Raw genomic sequence first — 14130 nt, 5'->3', positions numbered from 1 at the left:
TGAAAGTTTACAGAGCAAATTCACTTTTCATACAGCAGTTCACATATACTTTGTCTCATGACATTGACTACAATTTACCACAATGCAACAGCTCCCTTCCCACTTCCTCCCAATAGTTACCTCTTCCCTGTGTCCATCCCTCCATGCACTCCTGCCCCCTGAGCTGTCTCCCTGTGCATAAACAGCCCTTCTTTCTCCCATGATTGTTCTCTCCAAGGAGTGTATCTACCTCAGGTAAATGTTCAACTCATATGCCTGTCTTTTGTTTGGCTAAAAGCCACAGGTATGGGTTCAATTCCAGAAATGAAGGGCAGCTAGGGACCATAGTCTCAGTGGTTCCACCAGGCTCTATCAGACCAGCAAACCTGGTCCCCCCTTTTTATTTCTTTCAAATGATTTTGAGTTTTATTCTCCCTCTCTATCCAGGATCTCCTACATAGATGCCCTTCCAAGTGATTGACAGTGGTAGCTGGGTACCATCTAGTTCTTCTGGTCTCATAGTCATATAGGCTGAAGATCGCATGATGTACCAGTCACTTGGACTAATTGTTTCCATGAATCTTTGGTTTTCTTCATTCTTCTTTGCTCTGGTCAAGGAGAGACCCATCGTTGTATCTAGATAGCTTTTTGCAAGCTTTTATGATCCCAGTCACTACTTGCCAAAGTAGGAGGTAGAACAGTGTTTTGTGTAGTATGTTTTGCCAGTTGAGCTTGATGTCCCCCGCAACTGTGATCCCAACCCCACAGGTTCAGCTACTTACTCCCTCTGGGTAGCTGGCTGTGACCAAGAAGTGACTACAGCCTTGTCCCTTGTCAGCTCTACTATATACCTGGGAATTCTTACAGAATATAGCAATAAACTTGTAGAAACATTGTCTGCCAACCCTATACAGGGTCTTGGATACACTCCCCCTCCATAGACATACCTAATAGTTCAGCCTGTCTACCCATCTATCCACTTGTAGATCAATGTTTGCCTTCACTGACAATGCAGTATTGTATGTGCAAAAGGGTTCATCTTTGTTGTGTGCACCTGCCATGTACCTATTTCTTCCTCATACTCACTGCCACCATGTTGATCACTCACATTGGTACATTGCCTTTCTGTTCACTCAAATCAATACTTATCTCTACATATCTAACAGTGTTCCCTACCCTCCCCTCCCACACCTGGTAACCAACAAAGAAAATTTCCTTCCATCTATAAACCTTTCCTTACAATAATGGACTAATATAATATTTGTCCTATTGTGACATAATGTCAGCATAATGTCCTCCAAGTTCATCCATGTTGTGCAGTGTTTTGCAGATTCTACGTTATTCTTTAGGGTTACATAGTATTCCATTATGTGTATGTACCATACACAGTTTGGTTATCCATTCCTCAGGTGATGGACACCTAGGTTGTTTCCATCTTTTGGCTGTTGTAAATAGTGCTGCAGTGAACATGGGTGTGCATATATCTGTTCTTGTCATGGCTCTCACTTCTTTAGGATATATACCTAATAATGGAATCGCTGGGTCAAATGGTATTTCTAATTCCAACTTTTTAAGGAATTGTCATACTGCTTTCCACAGTGGTTGTACCATTTTACAGTCCCACCAGCATGTATGAGAGTCCCAATCTCTCTACATCCTCAGCATTTGTTATTTTCTGTCTTGTTGAACTTTGCTACTAGTGCTGGAGCAAGATGGTATCTCATTGTTGTTTTGATTTGCATCTCTCTGATGGCTAATGATCATGAGCATTTCTTCATGTTTGTTGGCTGCCTGAATATCCTCCTTGGTGAAGTGTCTATTCATGTCTTCTGCCCATTTTTAATTGGATTATTTATCTTTTTGTTATTGAGGTGTTGGAGTTTGAAACACTTTTTTGACATAACTTCCAGGATAACACTCTCTCTTCATTCTTACTTCATTGGCCCCTCCTTCTCAGTCTCCTTCACTGTCTCTTCCCACTTCCCAACCTAAAATGCTGGACTACCAGGTCTTAGTCAACAAACGACTTCTCTTCTTTTTTTGCACTCATTCTCTTGATGATTGTATCATTTCAGTAATCATCTATGTACTACAACTCTCAGATTTCTATCTCCTGTCTAGACCTTTCTTTTTAACTTCAAACTTGTTCAGTTGTTTTCTCAATATCTCTACATAAATATTAATGGGCATCTCAGTAGGATGTCTTACCCCTCAAACTATACCCAAACCTTCTCTGCCTATAGTCTTCTTTATCTCCATATATAGCAACTCTTATCTATAAAACCATGGAGTCATTTTTTACTCTTTTCTTTGTCTCTCACCCCAGATCTAAACCATGAGAAAATTCTGCTGCAGTCACCTTCAAAATATATCTGGAATTCAACCACTTGTTATCGCATCCCCTGCATATTACTCTGAACACCTTACCATACTTCATAAATTATGGCAAATCCCTTCTGTCTTAATTATCTTATGCTGCTATAACAGAAATACCACAAGTCGATGGTTTTAAAGAACAGAAACTTATTTTCTCACAGCTTAGGAAGCTGGAAGTCTAAATTCAGGGTACCAGCTATAGCCGAAGTCTCTCTCTGACTGCTCTGGGGGAAGATCTTTGTCTCTCAGCTTCTGTTCCTTGGTTTCTTGGTGATCTTCATGTGGTATCATTATACCCTTATTTGTCCTTGCTTGCTTCTGTACCTAATATGCTCTTTTTATATCTCAAAAATTATTGGATTTAAGGTGAATGGGACTACACTCACGAAATATAGGTTTGACAGAGGCTATCTCTACCTATGCATTTATATGTGCTGCAAATATATCCATGAATGTACTAGAGCATAACTCAAAAAAAAAACCTCACTGCCGTCGAGTCGGATCCAACTCATAGCAACCCCTCCTTGGGTTTCCAAGGCAGTATCACTTCAGAAATAGATTGCCCAATCTTCTTTCCAAGGAGTGGCTGGTGGGTTTGAACTGCCAGCCTTCTGGTTAGCACTCAAATGCCTTAGGCACCATGCCACCAGATCTCCCGTAGTAGAGCATACAAGGGACAAAATTATGAAAACTTCTTAGTCATAACCAAACAGCTTAAGGCAATGAATGAGCTGTTGTGCATGGAGGCTCAGGACCATAGTCTGGGAGAACACTAAAGTCAATTGGTATAACATAGTCCACAAATACAGTGTTCTACATCTTATTGTGGTGAGTAGCAACTGGGGTCTTAAAAGCTTGTGAGTGGTCATCTAAGGTGTAACTATTATCTCTCCCCATCTGGAGCAAAGAAGAATAAAGAAAATCAAAGATGCAAGGAAACAATTTGTCCATGGGACTAATGGACCACGTGAATCCTAGATTCCACAACCCTGAGACTAGAAAAACTAGATGGTACATGACTACCACTGCTGACCACTCTGAAAGGGATTACAATAAGAGGTCCTGCATAGAATCAGAGAAAATGTAGGACAAAACTCAAAATAATTAAAAAAAAAAAAAAAAAAAAACTAGGCTTATTGGTCCGATGAAGACTGGTAGAACCCCTGAGACTGTGGCCTTTAGACACTCTTCAACCTAGGAACTGAACTTAACCCCTATAACTCAACTTTAAGCCAACAATAAGCCTGTAAGATGAGCAGTAATATCAGGAGGCTCTGCACTCATTAGAGCAATCAAGCACATGAGATCAAGAGGACAGCATTTGCCCAGGGATGGAGTTAGGAAGGTGGGAAGGGATGAGAAGGAAGGAAGAAGGGTAGGGGCTGATACAGAGAGGAAGTGGGAAGAATGTTTTTACAGTGTGAGGACTGCAGTGAATGCCATAAAACAGAATGTGTATGGATTATTGAATGGGAAACCAATTTGTCGTATAAACTTTAGCCCATCACAATTTTAAAAAATTATTAGATTTAGGATACACTCTACACTGATATGGCCTCATTAACTAAGAAAGAAAATGCTGTTCCCCAAAGAGATTACATTCACAGGAATGGGGTCAGGACTTCAACACACATTTTGGAGACACACAATTAAATTCATAAAACCTCCTAACTGGTTCTGTTTCTACCCTTTCATCTTGTAGTTGGTTCTCAAGACTGCTGCTAGAGCTAGCCTTTTGAAATACAAGTCTGACCATGAAATATAAGTCCCTTCATGGCTTATAGCCCTCCAGGGGCTTGTCTTCTTACTCAAAAAGCTTAAATCATCTTTTGCTCATGGCCTATGAGGCCCTGCATGATCTGGCTCCCCAGTCTCTGGCATCATCTCCTATGATTCCGCTGCTTGCTCATTCTATTCCAGCTATAGTCACTTCCTTGCTGTTCCTCAAACTGTTCAAATATGCTCCAGTCTAAAGACCTTAATGCTTACTCCTTCTGTCTGAATGCTCTTTCCTTAGTTATCTCTAAAACTTGCCCCTCTATTCCTTTAGGTCTCTGTGCAAATGTTTTCCGGTTGTTGTTGTTATGTGCCATCGAGTCAGACCAACTCATAGCAACCCCTCCTTGGATTTCTGAGGCAGTAACATTACGGAAGTAGATTGCCCAACCTTCCTTCCAAGGAATGGCTAGTGGTTTGAACCCCCAGCCTTCTGGTTAGCAGTCAAGTGCCTTAGGCACTACACTACCAAAGCTCCTGTTTTCCTATTAGACCATTTTATATAAAACAGTAAACTACTTCTCAACACCAGTGCATCTTTCTACCCAACCTTACTTCATTCTTCTTCATAGCACTCATAGCCATCTGATATATCTGATATACTATATGTATTGAGCTCTGGTAGCGTAGTGCCTAAGGCATTTGACTGCTAACCAGAAGGCTGGCGATTGAAACCCACCAGCAGCCATTCCTCAGAAGGAAGATTGGGCAATCTACTTCCGTAGTGATTGTTGTTGTTGTTGTTGTTGTTGTTGTTATGTGCTGTCAAGTCAGACCCAACTCATAGCGACCCCTCCTTGGGTTTCCGAGGCAGTATCACTATGGATATGAGTTTAGTTTTTGGTATGTATTTATTTGCTCATTCATTTAACTATCTCTCCCTTTTTGAATGTAAAGGCCCATAAAGGCAGAGACCTTGTATATCCCCAGCACCTAGAACAGTACCTGCCATATACTAAGCACTCATTATTTTCTAATTTAATTAATAGCAAGACATATTGGGAGCCCAGTTGTATTAGTTCATTATTGTAAAAAGTCAAAAAAAGGTTTGTATATGAAAGGAAACTTTCTTGTTGGTTACCAGGGGAGGGAGGAAAGGAGATGGAACACTGCAAAAATAAATAATAATAATAAATATTTACAGCCTTGGAAACCCTATGGAGCAGTTCTTCTCTGTCCTATAGGATCCCTATGAGTCAATATTGACTCCATGGCAGTAGGTTTTTTTTTTTTTTTTTTTTGGTATTAACAATAAACAAAATAAAATGTGTACATAAAAAAAAAAGAAAGAAAGAAAGACATATTGGGAGCCCCACTGTGGGCTGAGCAGACTAATGGTGGATTTCAGCTTAGCCACTCATCTAAAAGCAGTGAGTACCAATAACTAATGACACTTTACTTATGGAAGGCAGGGAAAGAAACAAGCAGGAGGGCAGGGATAGAGAAACAGAGGCAAAGATGCAAGGCATGTCAGTACCCCAGATGTGTGGGCTATAAAGCTTCTGCAACTTTTCTTCCCTGAGCCATAGCTAAATCAGCCCTTCATTTGTTTTCTATCATTGGTTTAGTGAGCCAACGAGAAAGGGGCATAGACTCCCTCTAATAGAAGGGCCTCGGAAGGAAGGTTGGGCAATCTACTTCCATAGTGATACTGCCTCAGAAACCCAAGGAGGTCACTATGAGTTCGGTCTGACTTGATGGCACAAAACAGCAACAATAGAAAGGTCAATGTACTTCTCACTAATGGATAACATGAAGGAGAAGCAACTTCAGTGATACTGTGAGTGCTATTTTTATGATGTTGTTTTACGATGTTGATGCTGTTGGGTGCCACAGAGTCTATTCCAACTAATAGAACCATTTGACAGAATAGAACTGCCTCATAGGGTTTACTTGGCTGTAATCTTTATGGAAGCAGCTCCTGCAGAGCCGCAGAGCTGCTTAGTGGGTTAGAACCACCAGCCTTTCCATTAGCAGCCAAACAACCAGGGCTCCTATTCATATGATAACATCCTTTAATCATCTGAGCCCATGCCAGTGGGATATATCAAATTCTAAAGAGATGATCAGATTCCAAGGACTTTTATTAAGTGGATGAATATGTTAGTTTCTTTCATGTTCAATCTGAATCCTCTGACTCCTCCTCCCACCTCCATTTTTTGGCACAGGTTTAGTAGATTCACATCTCATTTGAGCATCTGTGGAAACATCTATATAGTACTTCAGTTCTTAATGCCAAAATAGTTTCAACGGCTTTAATAGCAGAGTCAGTTAAATGGCCCTTTAAGTAATTTTTATTTCCTTAAATGTCATTTCCATGAGTCTCCCTAACTCAACAGTTTATGATGGTGTAGCTTCCATTTAGTCTTTCTACACGCCACCTTTAAGATTAAGCCTACTTTGTCTGAAGTTTTGGTTTCCCAGAAGCCCCTTCCCTGAAGAGAGATGGCATGGTAAGACACCGATGAGGGAAGAAGTTAATCAGTCTTTTGTCAGCATCAGTTTTCCTTATTGTGGATCGAGACTGTAAGCCTGTAGATACCAGTATGATAAAAGTACCAGAATAACAAGGCTTCAACTCTTTTATCAATTTTAAACATGAGTTTCCTGGAAGTCCTTAATATGATAAGGGCCACATTATAAATGAGACAGATTCTGGATTGGCCAGAGAAGTTACCTAGATTCTTCTTTCTACCTCTGACCTCTATAGAAGCAGTTGGTATCTTCATTGATTGAGGAGCTGAGCACTGTCACTCCTCTCTTGTCTGTGGCTCAAGGTCCCAGGAGAAACTGGTCTCTGTAGAAGGAGGAAGGAAGCATGAATCTCTGTAAGGAAGTTCTTCCTGTGGAGGGCACAAACATACTGAAAGCTTATCCAGGAAAGAAGCAACACAACAAACACTGAGATGGTAAATTGGCTGCTTGCACTTAACCATATACTATTCTTTCGTCCATCCTTTCACCCAGAAGAAGACAGGGGCTAGAGATTCAGATTGCCCATCATTACATTGTTGCATTTCTTTCTTTCCCCAGACTCTTTATCCAGACCAAAACGAACAGTGTTCACTAGAGCCATCGAGGGCCGTGAATTGCATTGGCAGGACAGCCACTTACAGCGAATCATCAGCAGTGATGTATACACAGCTCCTGCCTGCCAACGGGAAAGTGAGAGACTGCTCTTTAATTCTCAAGGCCAGCCACTGTGGCTTGGTAAGTCTATCTGTCTTTTCTCTACTCAAGCAAGGCCTGGATGAGCTATCTGCATAGGTATAAGCAACATGAACTACAATTTGGATGTTCTTCACACAGATCTTTTGAGGCCTTGTGTAGGGCCTCAGGTTATGTATGTGAAGGCTGAGCTATTTGTATAAGCACTCAGCTGAGGTACAATAACCTCAAATGGAGGAATTTATATCCTGTTCTTTCAGCTTTGAAAGGGGAAAGGAGTTACCAGATCTCAAAGAGTACTAACAAAACCATTAGACATTGGTTCACAGACTCTCTCAGTCAGCAGTTACTGAACAACATTATAATCTGCTCTAAAATTATATGTTTTGCTATAAAGCACTAAGCTTGAATCTTAAATTACCCTGTGCTAGTAGCTGGGGCAAAATCTGCATTTCTCACCAAGATGTCTTCCATTTCTCTTTCCTATTTTCTCTCCTCTAATTTCTCTTTCCTATTTTCTCTCCTCTAAGAGGATAGAGCCATTCCATCATGAATGTAAACTCACTTCTGAAATACCTTGCCAGGCTGGCCTTCTAGCACTTCTATCCTTGATTTCATCATAGGACGCCTATTCCAAAATAGACACTTTTCCTTTTTTATTTTTCCCCTTCTTTTTTTAAATATTCATTTTCTGAGTCTTCCAATAATGGCAAACACTTTTATGGTCTTCACCCAACTCCTTCACCCCATATCTTTGTCTTTCTCAAGATCTTGCTGTATCTGGATATGTCTCTGTCTCTCTCTTGAAAGCCTTGGCCAGATTCACCGTAGGTCACCACCTGGAATTCCTTTTGATCACCTCTCCCTTTCTTTGACCCAATACATCTAAACATAAATCTAATAAGCATGTGAAAAAATATATGTCTCATTAATAATCGACTATACATATTAAAAGAGCACTGAATTATCATTGTTTGATTGTCAAATAGAGATTTTTAAAATAAAAATAATTAGTTTGTGGTGTGGGAAAAGTTGCAGGGAGATAGATACTCTCATGTACTTACACTGGTAAGAATCTAAATTTTTACGGCCTTTCTGAAGAATATTTCAGCAACATTTATCAAAAGCTTCTAAAATACATTCATACTCTTTAAGCCAGGAATTCTACATCTAGAAATTTATCCTAAGACCATAATTAAGTAAAGATATGCATAAGCTAGGGGGTCCATTAGAGCATGGATATAAATAATTTACAGATGGGAAAACTGGAAACAATCTAATAGCAGTTAACACAATGGATTGTACACATATTCAGTGGAATGATATGCCATCACTTTCAACATTATAGACATGGAAAGATATTTACAGTGTGTGTTATGAAGAGGAAAAAGCCAATTACAAAATAATAATTATAATATCATACCATTTTTATTAATAATTGAATAGAAAACTCTGGATGAATATACATGAAACTGAAAATAGTGGGTATCTCTGGGTAACAGTATTACAGATAATTTTTATTTGCTACCTTTTTATCTGTACTTTCTAATTTTCTGTGATTCTATAATTTTTAAAAAATTTTTATTGTGATTTGGGTTAAAGTTTACAGAGCAAATTGGTTTTCCATTCAGCAGTTCACACACATTTTGTTTTGTGACATTGATTACAATCTCCACAAGGTAACAGCACACTTCCCACTTCCTCACTTTGGTTATCTTTTCCCTGTGTCCTTCTTTCCTATGCATTCCTGCCTTCTGAGCTATCTCCCTGTACAAATGCTACCCTTCCGATCTTCAGTGGTTGACTGTTCTAAAGAGTGTATCTGCTTGGTATAAATGTTCACCTTAAAGGCCTGTTCATTGTTTAACTGGAAGCTGTGAGAGTAAGTTCAATTCCAGGCCCGTACTTCTATAATTTTTCATGTCATCTTTAAAATAAAAGAAATTCAGATAAATTTCTTTATAATCACTCACCCATTTATAAGTCTTTGGTGATCCTCCATTATCTCTAAGGTAAATCCAAATTCCGTACTATGGTACTCAAAATCTTTCACATTCCAGACTCTACTTTTCTAGCCTATCTCTAGCTACATAAGTTAACTCTCCTTATATTGAACTATTTGGCTTACTCTGAAGCTGTTATGTCTGTCAGACTGTTATACAGTATATATTTGGTGCTTTTACTTATATGCGTTTGCTTTTATGTTCCCTTTGCCAGGAGTACCTTTCCCTCTTTGTTATCCATCAAGGCCTAGCTCAAATATTGTCTTTACTCTGTACATATTTCTATCATGTCATTTCTTTTTGTTTTATAATTTTCTATTTATATACCATTTGCAAGCTCTTAGAGGTCAGTGAGCATTTCTTAATCATCTTTGTATTTCCTTTGCCAAGCACACCACCTGGCATATAATAGATTTTCAGGAAATATAAAATTAATAAATGAATAAGACTTTTCCCTTTAGGCAGTTAGTTGTTACCTCTTCTGGGTTCCCACAGTATACATGTTCAGATAGAGGTACTACATTTTATTGTCCTAGCTGTATGTCTCTTTCTACACCACACCCCCACTCCCTGATGCTGCAAATTAGCTCTTTGAAGGTTGCACCTATGATTCATTCAACTTTGTATCTTCGATAAGTAAAAGATAGTTCCTCATATACAACAGATGTGAAGTTGAACTTGAGGAACTAAACTGAACACAGACTCCCTTTGTCAAGCATGAAGTTTCCTGATTTGAAAATTTAACTCAGCCCAAATACTTTCTTCTTATCCGGTAGAGCATGTGCCTACAGCCTGTGCTCGGGTTGATGCCCTGCGTTCTCATGGTTATCCAAAAGAGGCCCTCAGACTCACAGTGGCCATTATCAATACTCTGAGGTTGCAGCAACAGAGGCAACTGGAAATCTACAAGCATCAAAAGAAAGGTATAGTGATTAGGAGCCATCTACAGCCGTTAAACCTGAGACCAAGAGGATCTCCTGGGGATGCAAGGCCTAGTACAGGCAGTTCCCAGGTTACGAACGCCTGACATGTGACTTATGGACAACTCTTTGCCCTTTAATATTATGTACATTTTCCCTCACTTTGGAACAACTGAACCTACTCATAACAAATTCTTCATCACAGTCACCTTCGGCACATGCAGGCTTTAAATCATTGAAAAAGCTTCCAGCCTTTTCTTGTAAGGTTAATTAGAACCTATTCTGATTCACCTTTAAATTCCACTTAAAGACACAGTGAAGAACAGACCTTGTTTGTAACCTAAGGACTGCCTGTACTTAATTTTCATTAAGTTTTATGGAGTGGGTGTGGCAAGAGTTAGAAGATTAGAGATCCTGATGTGTGACCTAGAATACCTCTCTGAATCTCAGTTCTCTCATCCGTATAATGGAAATAATGATGCCTGCCTGCCTCCCTCACAGGGCAGTTGTAAGGCTCCCATGAAAAGACCCTTTTTAAACTCAAAAGCTGTATCTACCTATGTGGATACAGCTGGATTTAGCAGGCAGCCTAAATGCAAATCACATAGTCTTACAGCTGACTAGTGAGCTTGTTACCAGTCCTGTCAACTTGAGGCAAAACAACGAAGGTAGCTTTAAGAGACTAAGGAGGAGGCTCAAGCAGGGACCTAGAGCAATGTGTTTCTTCCACTGTCTAAAACTCTAACGTGCTTGCTTCCAGAACTGCTGCAGAGAGGAACTACAACCATCACAAACCTGGAGGGATGGGTGGGCCACCCCCTGGATCCCATTGGCTGTCTGTTTCTCACTTTGACTGAGGCCTGCCGCCTGAATGATGATGGCTATCTGGAAGTGTCAGGTACAGGGGTCAGCCTGAGGCAAGCCGGGACTGCCCTTAGCAGCAGCTCTCTCCTTCCTGCCAGACTCTGTTCTGTCCCTCCTGTAGCCCTTTCTTTCTCTCATCCAAACTGGCCCTTCCCTGAGAGGTTTCCTTGGGCTTCCTTTCTTTCCACCACCCTGCCCCACTGTAGTCCTTACCAGCCTTTCTTTCTTTCTTTCTTACTCCCCACCACGAATGCTTAAGGAGTTTGGTCCAAGGGGAATAAGAAGGGATAGAGGAAAAAGAAAAAAGATGGTTGGGACCAGGTTTGCTGGTCCAATAGAGCCTGGTGGAACCACTGAGACCATGGCCCCTAGCTGCCCTTCAGGTCTGGAATTGAACCCACACCTGTGGTTTCCAGCCAAACAAAGTACAGGCATGTGAGTAAACATTTACCTCAAGTAGACACACGCCCTGGAGAGAACAATCATGGGAGAAGGAAGGGCTGCTTATGCACAGGGAGACAGCTCAGGGGGCAGGAGAGTGTAGAGGGATGGACACTGGCAAGTGGTGACTATGGGGAGGAAGTGGGAGGGGAGCTGTTGCATTGTGGTCAATGACATGAGACAAAGTATATGTGAACTGCTGTATAGAAAGTGAATTTGTTCTGTAAATCTTCACCCAAATCACAAAAAAAAAAAAAAAAGGGATAGAGGAATTTTAGGAGTCAGGTCCTCAGAGCAGTCTGGAAGGGGGAGAGAATTTCCATCAAGAGTATATATATCCCTTGCAATTACACAGTACTCCCTGGTTTCCATTGAACATTCCTCCTCATGAGGGCTTTGTACCAATTTTACAAATGAGAAATAAAAAACCCATTGCTACCCTGTAGATTCAGACTCCTGGCACACCATATTTTACAGAGAAGAACTGCTCCATAGGGTTTTACTGGTTATGGTCTTTACAGGAACAGATCGCCAGGCCTTTCTTCCTATGGCACCATTGGGTGGGCTCAGACTGCCATCCTTCACATTAGTAGGCAAGCACAAACCATTTTACCACCCAGTGACTCATAAAGGGGGAGTCCAGGCATACTTTGGAGACATTGTGGGTTCAGTTCTAAGCCACTACAATACAACAAATATCATACTAAAGCAAATCACGTGAATTTTTTTATGTGACCCAGTGCATATGAAAGTTTTGTTTACATTATACTGTAATCCATTAAGTGTGAAATAGATTTGAAAAAGTTTGAAATATTGTTAGAAGTACCAAAATGTGACACAGAGACACAAAGTAAGCACATGCTATTGGAAAAATGGTGCTGATAAACTTGCTTGACACAGGGGTTGCCACAACCTTTAATTTGTAACATATGCAATATCTGGGAAGACCAATAAAACAAGATATGCCTATAATGTAGTAGAATCTCAAAGTAGCCAGGACTAGGCATAGAATTGATTCTTCTTTATGCCATCATGATTTTGTACACACACATCTATTGTAGTATTTAACACACTGCACTACAATTTATTTCCAAGCGAGTATCTCTTATTACTGAAAGCAAAAATTGTGACTTACTTATTTTTGTGATCCTTGCACTTAGTGCTCTTGTTGTTGTTAGGTGCCATCAAGTTGGTTCCCATTCATAGAGACCTTATGCACAACAGAATGAAACACTGCCCAGTCCTGCACCATCTGCACAATTGTTACTATGCTTGAGCCCATCATTGTAGCCACTGTGTCAGTCCATTTCATTGAAGGTCTTTCCCCATTTTTGCTGACCCTCTACTTTTCCAAGCATGATATCCTTCTCCAGGGATTAGTTCTTTCTGACAACATGACCAAAGTATGAGAAACAAATTTTGGCCATTCTCACTTCTAAGGAGCATTCCAACTATACTTCCTCCAAGACAGCTTTGTTCATTCTTCCACAAGTCCGTACTACATTTGCTATTCTTCACCAGTACCATGATTCAGATGTATCAGTTCTTCTGCAGTCTTCCTTATTCGTTGTCCAGCTTTTACATGCATATAAGCCTATTGAAAATACCATGGCTTGGGACAGGCCCATCTTATGAGTCTTCAAAATTACATCTTTGCTCTTAAACACTAAAGAAGTCTTTTGCAGCAGATTTGCCCAATCCAATATGTTGTCTGATTTCTTGACTGTTGCTGCCATGGGCATTGATTGTGGATCCAAGTAATATGAAATCCTTGACACCTTTAGTCTTCTCTCCATTTTTCATGATGCTGCTTATTAGTTCAGTTGTAAGGATTTTTATTTTCTTTATGTTGAAGTGTAATCCATATGAAGATGATAGTCTTTGATCTTCATCAGTAAGTCTTCACTTTGAGCAAGCAAAGTTGTGTCATCTGCATATTGCAGATTGTTCACAAGTCTTCCTCCAGTCCTGATGCTGCATTCCTCTTCATATAGTCCAGATTCTTGCATTTGTTCAGAATACAGATTGAACAAGTATGGTGAAAGGATCCAACCCTGACACACACCTTTCCTTATTTTAAACCACACAGTATCCTCTTGTTCTTTTTGAATGACTGCCTCTGGGTCTATGTACAGTTTTCTCATGAGCATAATTAATGTTCTGGAATTCCCATTCTTTTCAATGTTATCCATAATTTGTTATGATCCACACAGCTGAAAGCCTTTGCACAGTCAATAAAACACAGCTAAACATCTTTCCAGTATTCTTTGCTTTCAGCCAAGATCCATCTGACATCAGCAATGATATCCCTCATTTAGTACAGTGACTTCTGAATCCAGCTTGAACTTCTGGTAGTTCCCTGTTGATGTGCTGCTGCAACTGTTTTTTAATTATCTTCAGTAAAATTTTACTTGCATGTGATATTAATGATAGGGCTTGATAATTTCTTCATTCTTTTGGATCACTTTTCTTTGGAATGGGCACACATATGGAGCTCTTCCAGTCAGTTGGCCAGGTAGCTGTCTTCCTCATTTCTTAGTATAAACAAGCGAGTGCCTCCAGCATTTCATGTTTGTGAAAACATCTCAATGGGTGTTACATCA

At 40.1% G+C, this 14130-nt stretch overlaps 1 protein-coding gene across 1 annotated transcript in view; it reads left to right on the top strand.

Annotated features, from left to right (window-relative positions):
- The window catches only part of ZSWIM5 (zinc finger SWIM-type containing 5), a gene marked incomplete at its 5' end in the record, with an annotated part of 98764 nt that overhangs the window by 52592 nt on the left and 32042 nt on the right, over positions 1–14130 (top strand). The window contains 3 exons of the mRNA XM_007953110.2: positions 7165–7341; positions 10079–10225; positions 10983–11120. Coding sequence (XP_007951301.2) covers positions 7165–7341; positions 10079–10225; positions 10983–11120 — 462 coding nt within the window. The remainder of the gene's footprint in view (positions 1–7164; positions 7342–10078; positions 10226–10982; positions 11121–14130) is intronic.

This window comes from Orycteropus afer, unplaced genomic scaffold (genome assembly GCF_000298275.1).
Source record: "Orycteropus afer afer isolate SDZICR_OR568_19922 unplaced genomic scaffold, OryAfe1.0 scaffold00370, whole genome shotgun sequence".
In the NCBI taxonomy this organism is placed as follows: domain Eukaryota; kingdom Metazoa; phylum Chordata; class Mammalia; order Tubulidentata; family Orycteropodidae; genus Orycteropus; species Orycteropus afer.
The sequence above is the reverse complement of the archived record's forward strand: the minus strand, read 5'-3'. Positions and strand labels throughout refer to the sequence as shown.